General features: G+C 33.9%; 1 protein-coding gene and 1 long non-coding RNA gene across 2 annotated transcripts in view; one reads left to right on the top strand and one right to left on the bottom strand.

Annotated features, from left to right (window-relative positions):
* FAM151B (family with sequence similarity 151 member B) overlaps positions 1-17,915 on the bottom strand; it is a 23,866-nt gene extending 5,951 nt beyond the window's left edge. Inside the window, exons 1-5 of the mRNA XM_011377471.2 lie at positions 17,740-17,915; positions 13,332-13,457; positions 10,930-11,095; positions 4,220-4,437; positions 1,935-2,070 (exon numbers count right to left, since the gene is read on the bottom strand). Of these exons, the coding sequence (XP_011375773.1) occupies positions 1,935-2,070; positions 4,220-4,437; positions 10,930-11,095; positions 13,332-13,457; positions 17,740-17,764 (671 nt within the window). The 5' untranslated portion in view covers positions 17,765-17,915. The remainder of the gene's footprint in view (positions 1-1,934; positions 2,071-4,219; positions 4,438-10,929; positions 11,096-13,331; positions 13,458-17,739) is intronic.
* Positions 17,916-17,967: 52 nt separating this feature from the next.
* Positions 17,968-18,896, top strand: part of LOC111731375 — a 25,053-nt gene continuing 24,124 nt past the window's right edge. Inside the window, exon 1 of the long non-coding RNA XR_002777098.1 lies at positions 17,968-18,052. This is a non-coding gene — a long non-coding RNA (uncharacterized LOC111731375). The remainder of the gene's footprint in view (positions 18,053-18,896) is intronic.

Raw genomic sequence — 18,896 nt, 5'->3', positions numbered from 1 at the left:
TAAACTATATAAAGTAAAATTTTAAAACATAAAAAGCAGAAATCTGCAAATTAGAAACCAAATTATAAACCAAATCTGCAAATTGTAAATCTGCAAATAAATAAATCCAAGACTTGGTTCTTAAAAAAAGAGAGAAATAAGTCACTACCTGGTTTAATCAAGAAACAAGGGGGAAAAGAGCAAATAAACAAGATTAGAAAATTATTTTAAAGACACAGAAGAAACTAAAAGAATAAGAAAGTATTTTAAACATCTGTGTGTAAATAAATTTTAAAACCTGCATAAGAGCAACAATTTTCTAGGAAAATATAATACCTCAAAATTGGCTCTCAAAGAAACAGAAAACCAAAATAGACCATATATAAGAAATAGTAAAGGTTATATGAATTAAGCTTTCCCCAAAGCATAAGGTTTAGAAGGCTTCACAATTGAGTTTACTAAAACTCAGATACTGTCAATGTTATTTTTAACATTCCAGAACACATAAAAAGAAGAAAAGGTCTCCAGTATTTTTTATGAAATGTATGTGACACTGATACCTAAAACTGAGAAATAAACAAAACTATAGATTAACCTCATTTTCAGATGAGGAAATCCTAAGTAAAATATTAGCAACAAAATGCAGCAGCACATTAAAATAATGATAATTCATGATCAAGTAGGGTTTATTCTGGAAATGTGAGGATGGTTCGATATTATGAAATATTAATATAATTTATTTTATTAATACATATAGGGAAAATATGGTTATTTTCATAAAAACTGAAAAGGCATTTAGTAAAAATTTAATATCCACAGGAATATGGATAGATACTTCTTTCATGTATGAGTGTCTGTTTCCCTTGCTCTCTACAATATAGTAAATTATTGACTGGGTCCTTTTCTGAATGATATGTGAAAATATTTGTTAGAATTCTTTTTTTTATTTTTATTTATGACTATAGCACCTGCTCTTCCTAGGTAGTCTCCCATTCAAGTACTAACCAGGCCTGACCCTGCTTAGCAGAAATCAGGCTTGTTCAGGGTGGCATGGTCGTAAACCATGGATTGTAGATCCTCTGGGGCGCGAACTCAGGACCTTCTGCATGTAAAGCAGATGTGCTAACCACTACACTATGGAACCATGTCCATGTTAGAATTCTTTATATCTGTATGACATATGCATTGAGGATAGTTTTACCAGAACCTTTCCATTTTTAAATATTTAAATGTATCAAACTTTCCTTTTATAGTTTCTAGGTTGTGTCCCTTACTAAGGAAGGTCTTCTCCATTCTGCAACTACATAAAAAATTATTTCATTTTTTCTTTATGCATTTAATATTTAATGTTCCAGTCTTTAATTTATCTGGAATTTACTTTGGAGGAAGGACCAAGTTTGTTTTTCTACATAGTTGGCCTGTTGTCTCAACATGAGTTAATGAACTTTTGCTCCAAAGACTTAAAATGCCGGCTTTCTCCTATAAATTTGGGTTTATTTCTGGACTTTCCCTGCTATTCTATTGACTAGTCTATTTAAAAGATAGTGTGAAAACTGTTTCAATACTGTACCTCTATACTTTAATATTTACTAGGTGGTCCAACTATTTTTATTACATATTAAAATTTTTATATTGAAAAGACTTCTGAAATTATGATAAATTTCAGAGGGAAACTTTATCTACTTATATCTTTTTGTGAACATATAACATAATGAAAAAAGTGACATTTCTTGGGCACCAACTACGTGTAAAAATTTCTGTGAGGAACAGATATTAAGTAAGTTCAGGTTTACCAAGCAGCTTTATTCTAGTGAGGGAGTTTGTGTGCTTACAGAATCAGTGTTTATTTCTATCTTTCTCTCACATACAGTCTTTACGTCATCAGTTTGCATCCTCTTTCTGCCTCTGTCCCTCACACACACTCGCATGCACTATACTGTTAAACTTATACATACCTGTTTGATTTCTCTAACAGCCAAAGTAACTGAGAACAAGACTGCCTGACTAATGCTGCTCTGACAGGAAATGTTACAGGCTGATTTAGTTCATTACATATATATTCCATCTCTTTTACCATTGTCCAACTGTAACCTGAAATGAAAAGAAAAAAATTTAACTTTTCTAATTGAAATCCTAAAAGTCTATTAAAAACTAAATTACCTATGAATAGGCAAATTCATAGGTAATGTATAAAAATTTCCATTTGGATTCAGGGTGAATTAAAACACCACTTAAAAAATAAATTAAAAAATAATAAATAAAATACCACTTAATACAAGAAAATATGTTGAATGGAAAATGTAGATAAAAAAATTAAATCTAAAATTATGCCACAAGTGACCTAGAGCAAATTTAACAAAAAATTAAAACATTAAAAAGAATTTATGAATCTTTCCAGTGCAAAAAAAGCAAATTTTGACACTAAATTTACTGTAAAGAATCCAAGGCTCTTAGGTACATCTTTCTATAATATTCTCAATAAACTTAGATTTTCCATTTGCATTGTTTTCTTTTAAAAGACAAAGGTGGCTACTAGGCATTTCCTAGCTGTCTGAGTAGTAATTAACTTCATTCTTATTTTGGGGTGGTAGGGGTAGTCCAAATTTCTTATACATTTTATCTAAAATAGACATAATGATAAATTAACTTTTATATGTGTGTTTTAAATCACATTAAGAAATTGTGAAAAACACACTTGCCTGTTTATAAATTGCTTCGGAAAAAAATTATATTTTTAAAATGACCCTACACTGTCAAAAGCAGATTGTAAAAAATAGTGGTCAGTAAAGGAACATTTTATGGAAAGCTTCTGTTAGTTTACTAGCCATATTTCTCATGAAAGAAGGAAATGTCTGCTTACCTTTAAAATCTGGAAAATTATGTTGTTTTAATTAGAAAAAAGGATTGCTAACAGAAGCTATGCTTATCTTACTATAAAATTATACACTCTCTTTTCTAAAATTTGTGGCAAAAGAAGTTAAGGGAGGATAAAGCACATGTTGGCAATGACAAGAGGCCAGTGGGGGAAAAGTCTTCTGGAAACATTCAACACCAACATGACCTAAAGACCCAGATATGGTTTAATTCAGTACAAGTCTGAGGATAAAATCAGAGTTAAACGGTGACTAAAGGGATTTTAGAATCAGTAAGGAACTTACTAAATTGTTTCTAGTTTACCTCCTTTAAACGCTTTAAACTATATGCTATATTCTTTAATGAAACCAATAAAAATTAAAATGATTAGAAAATTAAAATAGAATTAAGTTAAAGTATATAATTTTTTCTCTCAATCATACCAATTATTGGTCTAGGAGGATTATAACCTAAATGTCACTACTCACTAGACAGCAGTTGTTCTAATCTCATATCAGACTTAAAAACTTTACATCTAAAAACAATAATAGCATATAAGTAAAAAAAAAAAAAAAAAAAAAATCCTTGAACACAAGATAAATGCTAACAGCTCCATGGGCTCGAAATGCCTTCTTAGTTTATTATTTTTACCATGTGAACAGGTGTCCCAGAGCATCTGATTGCTTACTGGCTGTTTATCTGGAAATCACTACCTAAGAATGTATGAAGAAATACAAAGATGAACCCAATAGTATAATAAGTTGCAGCCATGAAAAAGAAGCTGAATATCAGGTCCATCTGTAGAGATACATAAAAGAAAGGGATCCAGGGTAGAGGAGAGTCTCATGGCCTCCCAATCCTCTGTCTCCCAAAGAGAGCATGCAGGCACCAAAGTTTCAGCAGCTTACATCTGGAGCCCCTTCTAATGTCTAGAGAACAGAACTTGTGCTTTTCAGACACAATCCTCTACTTCTGGCCTCATATCACATGAAAAGCTTTTATTACCACTTCTTGATCTTTCATCTGACACAGGGAATTTGTGCCAAGGTAAAAAGAAAACAAAAGAAGACTACAGAATGCTTTACAAATTCAAAGAGACCAACTCAGGATTTGTTTGAAACATGTAAAGAGGCAGCTTTCATTTTTCTAGACCTTGCAAATAAATATTTCCCATAGAATCTTGGTAACAGAATGTCACCAATGAATGCAGCGTCTACCTGAATAACAGAAAGAAGAGTCACACACATACCTTTAGGGCCAGAATTTTCTCTCTATCAGGCTCTTAGTTTTTGTGGAATGTGTTTTTGGTTTTATATTCAAGGTATTTATTTTATATTTGGAGTATATTTCATTTGACCAAGAAGAAATACATTTTCTAAATTATTACCGTCATTGACTTTCTCAGGATCCCATCCTGTTGTCCAACCCAGGGAAAATGTCACATCTGGAAAGAAGGATGTCACAGTGTCTATAAAAGATTTTGCATCCACTACTCTGCTATTTCCATTTGGACCAGGAAGAATATCAGCATTAATCCACACAGGACGCTTCAGATGCCTCTTCACATTTTCCAAGAGCATCATGGATGGTTCTACGGCTGACAGACTAAAAACATAGTTTGTTGTAAATGAAAGATATTCCTAAAGTAAAAGTAAAAGTTCTTTTAGACTAGTGATTTTCGTGTTTCCAAATTCATACTAAAAGTATACTATACAATAATGCCTGCATTAAATAAAATTAAAGATCACATATCACCAGAGGAGAAAGTTAACATATGCCATATCTCAAATGTTGATTTATATTTCTTATTCATGAAGGTATTTAAAGGTTCTATAAATATACGAATAATGCCACTTGTGGACAGATAGAGGTTTCAAAACTCTGTATTAGGATCAGTCAGTATAAAAACAATTTAGGATACAAATATTTACTCATCAGAGAATTTATAAATAAGATTTAAAAATGAGATGTACTCATAACCTGCAAACTCACATTTTTGAAAATACCCAAAGTGCACTCAGGCACCATGTCTCTAATACTGGATAATGACCTTGGGAAAAAAAAAGCCTCTATTCCTTCATGTAGTCTTGTCTGAGTCTGGACGCATAAACATATTTCTAAAAGTGATTGCAAACTGTAAAATTATAACATTTCCTTAAAGGTCTCATAAACTTCTTTTTTCCCCCTTTATTGTAAATATCTTTTCTGGAAGCTAGAGAAACTACATTTCAGTTACTTTTAAATAAAAAAGGAGCTTCACTCTTTTTACTTCTCAACATCTATTCTAACTGACATCTACAGATTTTGAAACAATAGGGTTTTAATGAGCCCACATTATTTTTACTTTTAAAAAACATATATATAAACTTTACTGGAAGACTATACTACTTATAATTCTGAACCTTAAGGACTATGTGCATTTCTAAGAAAATTAGCTTTTAGTGAATACTGCAATGGGAGGCTAAGAATCTGGGAGATGGATGTTGGAAGGAAGAACATTCAACATCTCCTTCTCACATTTCCATCTTTCCTCTTAAGGGACTGGAATCCTGCCTATGCTTCTACCGCTGTTCACTCCTTTTGGGCCCTCTACTTTAAGAGACACTGATAATCTCATCATTGCCTGGGTCATATTTATTAGTGAGCAAGGATACTGTACATTAAACCAGAGGAAACCAGCCTCTAGCTTTTCACTCTGCTCCCATGTGGTAAGCTTTTTTGTTCTCACTCTTCTACTCTTGAAATAAAGGCCTTAGATTTTAGTGGATTAATAGACTCTAATGCTGGACCTTGCAGACTCTAATTTAGATGCTGTAATTTCTCTGTCTCAAATGCTTTCTGCCTTGAAGGGTATTAATACCATGTTAAAACCACAATTCTGATATCTGGCACTGTACTTCCTACAAAATTCCCCCATTTTCGGTAGCAAGCAACCTGTGACTCCAAAGCTTGCTTATCTATAAGTTCCACAGCAGCAGCCAAGACCCCCTGCAGTTCTGTTCTTCATGTGTGAAGAAGGGGAAAACTCTGAAACTAATCCATGCATGTCTGTAGCTGACCTTTCTTTTTCCAAAAAAGGCTCTGACTTCTTAAGAAATCTGGGGTCTGTGGAAGTTGGGTAACCACTATTTTCCAGTTTACATTCCATAGGGAACATTTTAGGCTTCCTCAATTTAGTAAGCTGACACAGGGCTATTTAATATTGGTTCTCCATCTGATAATATTTAGTCTTAAACAGCATTTTCTCCCCCAAACTGAAATTCCACCATCATATGTCTACTATATCCTAAGCACTATACCATTAAATATAAGAAGTTGACATAGAACACAATGAAGCAAGAATTTAATACATATATTCCATTTTATATGTAAATATTTTAATTATCACTAATATAGACTATAGACTACTAATACAAAAAGTTAATGATACTTTCCCTTACTAGAAACCTAAATAAGAAAAACAAAATCTACATTAAGAAAAGCATAAAACCTTACTAAAGAAAATAAAACTTTTGTTGTTGTACTACTTATTTCTCTAGAACTTGACAAAACAATTCTAAAAGAGTAAATGTAGAAGAAAGGCCATAACATTTTTGAAAAAAAATAAAAAGGACTGAGGAAACAGCAGAATATAATATATACTACATGGAATAACACACCATGTTCCTGGCCTGGAAAACTCAATATTATAAATATTACAAAATAACATAATCAATTAATAATTAATTTATAAAAGCCATGTAATTCTAATTAAAAATAACAATGGCCAACATGCTCAGTACTTACATGTATTAGCATTATGTTTCTCATAAAGAATTGCCAACAAAAGAGATGCTAAATTGCCCTTTTGAAGAAGGAAGTCCTGATTAGAACACTATCTAAAATCTCTCTTTGCTTAGTACTTTTTTAAATCCCTAGGAAAAAATATAAACTTATTTTTTATAGAATAGGGGTTTTTTTTTTCCTAAAGAGTTACTCGTAAGTCAAACTTCTGAGTTTCATATCCTATTTTCCTATTAATTTCATTTAGAAATTGAGGAAGACAAAATGGTCATACTTAAAAGTGCAATAAACCATTTAAAATTACATCCTAAGGGAAAATAATTTTTTCCAAAACACAGGAATTTGCTAAAATGCCACATAAAATTTAAAACTCATATATTACTTAGTTATTATTTGTATACTAAACAAAATAACTTCAAAGCACAATAAAAGAACTAGTAAAATTTGACTAATAGGTCATTAGGCTACTCTACACAGGTAGTGCAGAGTTTTGGGTCAGAGTATGAATTTGTCAGTGAGACTGGCAGCTCTGGCCAAAAAACCTGCAAAACCTCTTTATAGTGGCTCAACCCTTTTGTGGTAGCTGTCAGTGTTTAGGAATGAATGAGCTGTTCTGACTTGTGAAGAGCCAAAGAATGTATCATAGAGAAAAATTCAAGGGGCAACAGTAAACTCAAAAAACTGAGCACATGAAAAGGCAAGGAGATCTAACACTTTGAGTCACCAAGCATTAAAGATCTGTTTCATGGTACAGAGAACACCGAATTGGCTTTTAGAAACCTGGGATCTGGTTCTAGGTCAGATGTGAGATGTACTCATAACCTGCAAACTCACATTTTTGAAAATACCCAAAGTGCACTCAGGCACCATGTCTCTAATACTGGATAATGACCTTGGAAAAAAAAAGCCTCTATTCCTTCATGTAGTCTTGTCTGAGTCTGGACGCATAAACATATTTCTAAAAGTGATTGCAAACTGTAAAATTATAACATTTCCTTAAAGGTCTCATAAACTTCTTTTTTCCCCCTTTATTGTAAATATCTTTTCTGGAAGCTAGAGAAACTACATTTCAGTTACTTTTAAATAAAAAAGGAGCTTCACTCTTTTTACTTCTCAACATCTATTCTAACTGACATCTACAGATTTTGAAACAATAGGGTTTTAATGAGCCCACATTATTTTTACTTTTAAAAAACATATATATAAACTTTACTGGAAGACTATACTACTTATAATTCTGAACCTTAAGGACTATGTGCATTTCTAAGAAAATTAGCTTTTAGTGAATACTGCAATGGGAGGCTAAGAATCTGGGAGATGGATGTTGGAAGGAAGAACATTCAACATCTCCTTCTCACATTTCCATCTTTCCTCTTAAGGGACTGGAATCCTGCCTATGCTTCTACCGCTGTTCACTCCTTTTGGGCCCTCTACTTTAAGAGACACTGATAATCTCATCATTGCCTGGGTCATATTTATTAGTGAGCAAGGATACTGTACATTAAACCAGAGGAAACCAGCCTCTAGCTTTTCACTCTGCTCCCATGTGGTAAGCTTTTTTGTTCTCACTCTTCTACTCTTGAAATAAAGGCCTTAGATTTTAGTGGATTAATAGACTCTAATGCTGGACCTTGCAGACTCTAATTTAGATGCTGTAATTTCTCTGTCTCAAATGCTTTCTGCCTTGAAGGGTATTAATACCATGTTAAAACCACAATTCTGATATCTGGCACTGTACTTCCTACAAAATTCCCCCATTTTCGGTAGCAAGCAACCTGTGACTCCAAAGCTTGCTTATCTATAAGTTCCACAGCAGCAGCCAAGACCCCCTGCAGTTCTGTTCTTCATGTGTGAAGAAGGGGAAAACTCTGAAACTAATCCATGCATGTCTGTAGCTGACCTTTCTTTTTCCAAAAAAGGCTCTGACTTCTTAAGAAATCTGGGGTCTGTGGAAGTTGGGTAACCACTATTTTCCAGTTTACATTCCATAGGGAACATTTTAGGCTTCCTCAATTTAGTAAGCTGACACAGGGCTATTTAATATTGGTTCTCCATCTGATAATATTTAGTCTTAAACAGCATTTTCTCCCCCAAACTGAAATTCCACCATCATATGTCTACTATATCCTAAGCACTATACCATTAAATATAAGAAGTTGACATAGAACACAATGAAGCAAGAATTTAATACATATATTCCATTTTATATGTAAATATTTTAATTATCACTAATATAGACTATAGACTACTAATACAAAAAGTTAATGATACTTTCCCTTACTAGAAACCTAAATAAGAAAAACAAAATCTACATTAAGAAAAGCATAAAACCTTACTAAAGAAAATAAAACTTTTGTTGTTGTACTACTTATTTCTCTAGAACTTGACAAAACAATTCTAAAAGAGTAAATGTAGAAGAAAGGCCATAACATTTTTGAAAAAAAATAAAAAGGACTGAGGAAACAGCAGAATATAATATATACTACATGGAATAACACACCATGTTCCTGGCCTGGAAAACTCAATATTATAAATATTACAAAATAACATAATCAATTAATAATTAATTTATAAAAGCCATGTAATTCTAATTAAAAATAACAATGGCCAACATGCTCAGTACTTACATGTATTAGCATTATGTTTCTCATAAAGAATTGCCAACAAAAGAGATGCTAAATTGCCCTTTTGAAGAAGGAAGTCCTGATTAGAACACTATCTAAAATCTCTCTTTGCTTAGTACTTTTTTAAATCCCTAGGAAAAAATATAAACTTATTTTTTATAGAATAGGGGTTTTTTTTTTCCTAAAGAGTTACTCGTAAGTCAAACTTCTGAGTTTCATATCCTATTTTCCTATTAATTTCATTTAGAAATTGAGGAAGACAAAATGGTCATACTTAAAAGTGCAATAAACCATTTAAAATTACATCCTAAGGGAAAATAATTTTTTCCAAAACACAGGAATTTGCTAAAATGCCACATAAAATTTAAAACTCATATATTACTTAGTTATTATTTGTATACTAAACAAAATAACTTCAAAGCACAATAAAAGAACCAGTAAAATTTGACTAATAGGTCATTCGGCTACTCTACACAGGTTGTGCAGAGTTTTGGGTCAGAGTATGAATTTGTCAGTTAGACTGGCAGCTCTGGCCAAAAAACCTGCAAAACCTCTTTATAGTGGCTCAACCCTTTTGTGGTAGCTGTCAGTGTTTAGGAATGAATGAGCTGTTCTGACTTGTGAAGAGCCAAAGAATGTATCATAGAGAAAAATTCAAGGGGCAACAGTAAACTCAAAAAACTGAGCACATGAAAAGGCAAGGAGATCTAACACTTTGAGTCACCAAGCATTAAAGATCTGTTTCATGGTACAGAGAACACCGAATTGGCTTTTAGAAACCTGGGATCTGGTTCTAGGTCAGATGTCAAACTTAGCTGTTGCCCTTGGGTAAAATCACTTAACCGCTCAGGGACTAAGTTTGTCAATGAAATGGAGTTGCACCATTCGCCACCCTAAAAGCTTTTCAATTTTAAGTAGCTCTTTCATTTGCCAACAGTATGACAAGGTCTACTGGTATATTTAGCCCCACGACAAATTATTAAAGTCATCTTAATATCTCTATGAGTAAGATTTCCAAATCTTTATTAATTTCTTGAGATAATTCAATTTAAAGATATTGCTCAGAGATGAGGTAGGTTTACCATAAATCCTAGATTTTCACAGAAGTTGCCTTCATGAGGTTTATGGTGAGTTTTTCTGGTGATACAATATATACCTGGCTTTACCTATAATTTTTATACTGCTAAAATACCACAAAAGTAAAATTTTCTGTGACAGCTATAAGGAAGAAAATGACACTTAATCTTGCTCTTCATTATCAATGCCTTTAAAACACTATTTTTAGGAAACATTTTCATTTTTGAAGAATTCTAAATAATTCCCTGAACATAAATATAATAACGAAAATCAAGTAGGGTATACATTAACTACCCCTACAAAATGTTCTCAACTCTTTCTCTCCTGGACTACTTTTAATGAAAGAAGCATTTAAAATTTCCTATTATCATAATGGTCACTTATAATAAATTCCTTTATAAAAATTAACTTAATTTTAGCCTCAGAGGACCCTCAAGAAACAATTCGAGCAAACAACTCAGTAAGTCTCAGGTCCATTCTTGAAACTTGTTAGCTTGCAATTCCATTTTCAATTTAGATAAAAGTACATAGTCAGCCACAGATATATGAGGCTTTTAATTTTTCCCCTAAGTTATTCTGTAACAACCAAAAGACAATATATTTGTATAAATACCTCTTGAAATCCAGCTTGATGCCTTTATTGCTTTTCGTAACTTCAGTCAGCCAGTCCAGTAGAGTATTATCACTGTTTGTTTCAGGAGGATGGGCCATGATTGGTTGGCCATGTTCTAATCCATCACTTGGAAGAAGGACATCAGCCTCTATCATGTGAGCAGTACCTGTCAAAATAAAAGAACGTAAGTTTATGCTAATAAGACAGGGACTGCAGGAGATGCCATGTCCAGTATCCTTTTCATGAAGATAAAAGGAAGGATATAAAACTAACACTTACTGAGTAACTACTAACTAACTACTAAGTATCAGGTACTGTGCTAGGCCTGTACATGTCAGTTATTTTTTATAGATGAGCAAATAGGTGGTGAGGAGTTAAATATCTTTCCCTAGGTCACACAGCTCTAAAGTGTTGTCATATTATTTACTCTTCCCAGTATACAGCAAAGTGTGTAAACAAAGGGAGGCTTAATAACTATTTGTTTAAGTCTCCAAGAATAAAAATAGTACTTTTATCTTCTCACTCTTAAAATTAGAAACTACAGATACTTATTGTTTAGTTTGAAATCCTATGTTACAGACTCTGTTCTTTAACTTAAAACTTAACTACTATTAAAATACACATCCCTGGAAAAGTATTCATATTTAACTAGATTATTTCTAGGTATGAGACATCTGCATGTCCTATTACAAATTATCAGTTTTTAAGATTTTTTCCAAATTTTTAGTTGTTATATAGAAGTACTATTTATTTTCTATTTTAATTTTGTATCCTTAGATCATCTAAATTTATCTATGAATTACAGTATTTATCTTTTTGATTTTCCATATACACAACCATATTGTCTATAAATAAGTTTTATTTTTCTTTCCTATCTTTTTCATCCCATTTTTAAAAACTAATATATAATCCACATACTCTTGTAAAGTGTACCACTCAATGGTTTTTAGAATATTCAGAAGTTTGCGAATCTATCATCTACTATCTAATTCTAGAAAAGTTTCTTTATCCCCAAAAGAAAAACCTTGTACCCAATAGCATTCACTCCATATTCCCTACTCCCATCAGTTCCTGGTAACCACGAATCAACTTTTTCCTAAGGCATTGCTTTTGCTAAACTTCATTTATTAAATAATCACTGTGTGGTGATTATGTGCCAAGTACTGTTTTAGGTATTAGGGATTTAATATTAAATGAGACAAAGTTCCTCCCTTTGAGGAACAAAGAAATGCAATTTAAAACAGTATCTTTATAATAAAAGAGATACATATTCAGATACATTATCCAGATACATAACTGAGTAGGATGCAAAAAAAAAAAAAAAATGCATACATTATTACAATAAAACATGGGACTTCAAGGAGTTTTTCTTGTTGGACCAGGTCACTTCAAGCTATGGCCCAGCCCTCTGGTAATAGGATTTCATTCTCTGCTACTGCAGCCAACAGGGGTACTTCATAGAAAAGGCTGAGAAAATGCTAGAATGTTCATCTATATATATAATCAACAGAGATAAATATGTATGATTATAGAATGAGTTAGTAAACCAAATGGCTTGGTTTCTAGCCTAGGCATAAATTCTGCCCAAGGCAATTAATTATAAATTAGTACACAATGGCTTCATCCATCCATTTAACAAATATTTATTGAGTCTCTTCTTAGTACACTGTGAAAGACACAAAAATATGTAAGACACATGACCCCGATCTTAAAATTTTTACTCAAATCATTGCAATGTATAAGCCAAGTGTAATAATATATGAGCTTCAAATAAGACACAGAAAAGGCAAATTGCGTCTAGAAAATAAGAAAATTCTTCCATTGTGGAAATTTGTTCATTTTGTTAACAAAATGAGATCCTTTATAAAAATGTTTATGTCTTGGATGGACCTAGAGGTTATTATGCTAAGTGAAATAAGTCAGACAGAGAAAGATAAATGCCATTTGATTTCACTTATATGAGGAATCTAAAGAACAAAAAGTACAAACTAATCAAAAATGGACAATTTGGTGATGGACTGAGGGGAGGGGTGTTGGGGGACTGGGAGAATGGGGTGAAGGGTTAAAGAAGTACAAATTAGTAGTTGATAATTGGTCACAGGGATGGGGAGCGTGGCAGAAGGAATGCAGCTAGCATTAATATGATGGCTAGGTGGAGTCCCGTGGGAAGGAGGGAGCAACTAGGGAGATCGTTTTATGAACTGTATAGATGTCTAACCAATGTACTGTATACGTGAAACTAATTTAAATTAATAAATTTAAAAACCGTTTATGTCTGCCTGAACATACACTTAGCTCATCTAAGATGCTAGTACCTGGCAAATATGCCCCAAAAGCAAAAAAAAAAAAGAGTTGAATTCATCTAGTACCCAATGTAAATACCAGGAACTGTATTGACTTACTTTGCAGTGCCTCATTCATTTGTGCCTTGTGGTTAGCTGCATGATACCAGGTGATCTGGGCACCATCCTCTGTTGTGATCTGGCTATTTCTCAGAAAATATTCCAGAATATTTTCACTCCAAGATCCTACAATAATAGCATTTACATTAAAAAGAATAGATTGTTTTATATGGGGTAAAACTTGTTTTTATATAAAAAAAAGGGTACAGATAGAATAATAAAGTAATTAAACTGGGAAAAACACAAGATTTTAAAAACTAGAAACAAGTATTATGATGTGGCAGGCATTTAATATATACATATATAATTAGTAAACATATAGGATAGCCTGAACCTTAGAAGCATGAAAAAGTATGCTGTAAGAAAAAAACTGTTAAGAGGTAGATTTTTAAAGCAGGAATTTTCACATAATATCCTCTCCAATCCTGGCCCTATAAATAAGTAAAACACATGTAAAGCCAAAGCTATCTTAAACTCTTCTAAATTCTGTACAAGTTTTCTCCACCCAAAGCCCCGTTCTATATTTACATTAACAATTTAGAATCTTAAATTACACATTTAAGCATATTTACCTTCAGATTATGAGTCTCAACAACACTTATATGAGTGACTTAAATAAACTCCTAAATTAGTATTCACAGAATTATCTAGCATGTACATATGTATATAATTCTTATATCTATCAATCGCTTTTTGGCAGACCAGATTTTCTCTAAAACATTAAAATATGTGAGTTAACTGAGACTAAAACACTTGAATCCAGGTCTACTCCAAATTATGCCATCTCCCACTATAACAATGAGAAAAAGCTGAAAAAGTGAAGTTTCCTATAATCTTACCTCCCTAATTCTTGTTCATTTATTTAAACATATAAGTGCCTACTAAGTGGATGCATTCCCTATGTATGAGATTGTGTCTTCTGTTAATGATTTGTATATTAACCTCACCTAATGACAGTTAAAAAACTAAAATTGGCCATCATAAACTGGCGATAAGACATTGAGAAAAAGCAAAATATGATTAGAGACTGGAGGGGCATATAAAGATAACTTCTAACTAACATGCATGGAACTTAGCAACCATTCTGTTATGCTGGGCTACAGACTAAAGAATGGAGAGAATTAGCTGTAGCATTCACTATCCCCCAAGCAGTCTTCTACCCTAAACATGTAGCCCTATTTAACATATGCAACAGAGTCAGAGACACTAAGATGAAAATATATGGCCATTATTTCTTTAAATATTTAAGTTAGGTGTTTTTAGAAGACACATTAATTATTGGCTACAACAGAAATGGCCGACAATGGGAAAATAATTAAATATTTATTTAATTCACAATAGTGAATTCACTAAATAATAGTATACCCATGCAATGGAACATTATGCAGCCATTAAAAAGAACGAGGCAAATCTATATGTACTGATATAAGCTCAAAGATTGTTAAGTGAAAAAAAAGCAAGGTAGAGATAATACGTATAGGCACTGTAGTAGGAAGAAAATCACCTCTCAAAGATGTCTATGACCTAATCCTTGGAAACTGTGAACATGCTATATTACACAGCAAAGGGGAATTAAGGTTACAGATGGAATTAAGTTTGCTAATCAGCTGACTTTGAGATGGGGGTATTAGCCTGGATTATCCAAGTGGGCCCAATTTAGTCACAAGATCCTGATAAGTAAAAGAGGGAGAAAGGAGAATCAGTGTGTCAGAGTGATGCAATGTGAGACTCAACCAGCTACTGTAGGCTTTAAAAATGGAGGAAGAGATCATGAAGCAAGGAACTCCAGTAGTCTCTAGAGAATGATAAAGGCAAGAACACTGATGCTCCCCCCTAGAGTCTCCAGAGGGAATGCAGCCATGCTGGCACTTAAGATTTTAACTCAGTGAGACCCATTTCAGATTTTTGACATCCAGAACTACAATAAATCTGTGTTGTTCTAAGCCACTTAAAAGTAATGCTCTAAAACACTTCTTTATATGTTTTTTTAAAAAGTGGGAGAAAAACAAAAAAGATATATAGTATATGGTGGCATGTATACTATGATCTTAACTATATTTTCATAAAAGTCAAGATTGTTAGAAAATATACCCAAAAGTTACTAGTGGTGACTCTGAGTATTGACATTATGTGACTTTTTCCTTACTTCAATATACTTTATAAATATTCTATAATGAGCATATATTATGTTTACGATCAGGGAAAAATTTAAACTGAAAAAAATTGAAAGACATAAGGGTAATATATGAAAGTCAATTGCTTTCCTAGTTACCAGCAATTAACAAATAGAATTTGAAATGAAAAACAATACCATCTACATTAGCACCCAAAAAACTGAAATACTTAGGCAGAAATCTAACAAACTATGTATAAGATCAATATGAATAAAACTACAAAACTCTGATAAATGAAATCAAAGAACTAAATAAATAGAGAGATATTCCATGTTCATGAACAGAAAGACTCGATATTGTTTGTTCTTCCCAATTGATCTACAGATTCAAGCTATCCCAATCAAAATTCCATCAAGTTATTTTGTGGATACTGACAAACTGATTCTAAAGTTAGAGGACAAAAAACCTCCACAAAAAACAAAAAACAAAAACAAGAGCCAACACAATACTGAAGGAGAACAAAGTAATGACACTACCCAACACCAAGACTTACTTTAAAGCTACAGTAATTAAGACAGCATGGTATTGGTGAAAAAATAGACAAATAGATCAAAGGAACAGAATAGAGAGCCCCGAAACAGACCTCCATAAATAGTCAACTGATCCTTGACAAAGGAACAAAGGCAATACAATGAAGCAAAGAAAGTCTTTTCAACAAATAGTGCTGGGACAACTGGACATCGACATGCAAAGAATGAATCTAAACAGACCTTGCATCCTTCACGAAAATTAACTCAAAATGGATCATAGACCTAAATATAAACGCAAAACTATAAAACTCTTACACGATAATACAGAAAACCTAGATGACCTTGAGTGTAGTAATGAGTTTTTAGATACACACCAAAGGCACCATTCATGAACAAAATGTTTAAGCTGGATTTCATTAAAATGAAAAACTTCTCTGAGAAAGATGATGTCAAAAAAAGAAGACAAGCCACAGACTGGAAGAAAAATATTGCAAAAGACACCTCATAAAGAATTGTCATCCAAAATATACAAAGAACTCTTACACTCAACAATAAGAAAACAATCCCATTAAAAAAATGGGTCAGAGACCTTAAAAACACCTCACAATAGAGGATAAATATATGGCAAGCAGATGAGAAATGCATGTCATAAGAGAAATGCAAGTTAAAACAACAAAGTACACACTTATTAGACTGGCCAAATTCCAGAACACTGATAACACCTAATGCTGGTGAGGATGTAGAGCAACAGGACTCTCATTCATTGCTATTGGAAATGCAAAATGATACAGCTACTTTGGAAGGTAGTTTGGCAGTTTCTTGTAAAACTAAACATACTTTTACCACATGATCCAGCAATTGCGCTCCTTGATACTTATGCAAAGGAGTTGAAAACTTATGTATACATTAAAAACCTGCACATCGATGTTTATAGCATTTTAATGCATAATTGCCAAAACTTGAAGGCAACCAAGATGTAGGTGAATGGAATAAACTGTGGTACACCTGGACAATGGAATATTATTTGATGCTAAAAGAAGTTATCAAGCCATAAAAAGACTTTAAATGCATAGCACTAAAAGAAGCCAATATGAAAAGGCTACATAAAGATTCCAATTATATGACCTTCTGGAAAAGGCAAAACTATGGAGACAGTGAAAAGATCACTGGTTATCAGGGACTGGGGAGGGGTGAGAGATAAACAGATGGAAGACAGAGTATTTTTAGGACAGTGAAACTATTTTGTAAGAGCCCATAATCATGGATGCATGTCCATATACATTTGTTTAAACCCACAGAATGCACAACATCAAGAAATGAACACTACAGTAAACTAGGGATTTCGGGTAATTACAGTGTATCAATGTAGGTTCACAACTGTAGCTCTCATGGGGGATGCTGATAACGGGGCAGTATATGTTTGTCCAGGCAGGAAATATAAGGAGGAACTTTCTCCCATTCGATTTTCCTATGAACCTAACACTCCGACCCCCCCCACCCCCAAAAAAATCCTTTTAAAAAAAGGCGCAATATTCTTTCACTTCTTGGCCGCCCCAAACGCTTTTCTCTTAAAGCCCACTGGAAGAACCAAGGTTCCAGGCCAATCGATTGTGGGCGCAAGCTGAAACTGCGGTAACCAAAGATCCGAAAAAGGGAGGGGTGCTGCCAGAGCAGTCTCTCAAAGCGCCCACAACCACTGGCACCATGCCGGAGAAAGTGCAGGGCTTCGAGCCAATCGTGCGGAGCGGGGGCACTAGCACTTACCAGGGCCCCCAGAGGTCGCTGCCATGGTGACGGACGCCCGCAGCCCGCGCAGGCGCTGAGCTGTGGGCACCGCCGCTGACCCGTCACAGGTCGCGTGGAAAGCCGACTCAAACAACAGACTGCAGACAGACCGCAGACAGACTAGCGGCCTCCACCTGGGCTGGAGCTTCGTAGGCGGAGGCGGAAGACGCGGCGGAGCGGTGCGCACGCGCAGAGGCTGTGGCTCTAGTTTCGCTCGCGCGCAGGCTCCGTGTTGGTGTCTGCCGTCCAATTGTCGCGCGAATTGCTCTTGTGGAAACAATTCCGAAAACAGGTAGTTCTGAACGAAGCGGGTCAGGGAAGACAGAGATAGAGGACGAGACCCGAGCTTGGTGTTGGATACGAATTTCCAAAGTTGAATATATTTTCTCTTTTTAATTTTAGTAACATTCTAATGTGACATGGAATCATTTCTTCATAACAACGAATGTTTCTGCACAAAAATACTGAACTGACAACTTGAAAGTTTTCTGTCCCTTTTTCTTCTCTCTTTACCAATATTCACTCAGAAAATACCCCCAGCAACTGGATTCTTCCACACACTGCTTTCTTTGCCCTCTATTCCTTACTTTCGTCAGCCAAGTTGGGGCTGGAAAAGGGCACCATCTGAGTTAGATACAGCTGTACAGGCCACATAGCTCTGGCATTTTCTAATACCATTCACTGTCAGTTGTAAAATTAGGATAACAATACGTCACCTGAAACCTAACACATAGGCAGCTCTTCTTGCCCCAGCCCTTCAGATTTTAATGTCTTTTCAGACTTGAGTTGTAATTATTTCAATCATCTTCAGTCTTCCCTAGTATCTGGATGTACTCTAGCTTAACCGTTTTTTTTTTTTTTTTTTGCTTGAGTTTCAGAAAACACTATTAATGACTTCGCTCTCATTTTTTTTTAAAAAGCTTTATTGTTACATGCAATTGATTAATTTGTAGTTGATTTGGATTTCCCTAATGTTTTAAAATGTCATATGTTTAAAGTATACAATTCAGTGTATAATGTAGTCAGAATTGTGCAACCAGCACCACAATCAACTTTAGAACATTTCCCTCAACTCCAAAGCAGTCACTCTTCATTTCTTCCTCAAGCTCTATACAACTACTAATCTACTTTATGTC

This window comes from Pteropus vampyrus, unplaced genomic scaffold (assembly GCF_000151845.1).
Source record: "Pteropus vampyrus isolate Shadow unplaced genomic scaffold, Pvam_2.0 Scaffold11, whole genome shotgun sequence".
Lineage (NCBI taxonomy): Eukaryota > Metazoa > Chordata > Mammalia > Chiroptera > Pteropodidae > Pteropus > Pteropus vampyrus.
The sequence above is the reverse complement of the archived record's forward strand: the minus strand, read 5'-3'. Positions and strand labels throughout refer to the sequence as shown.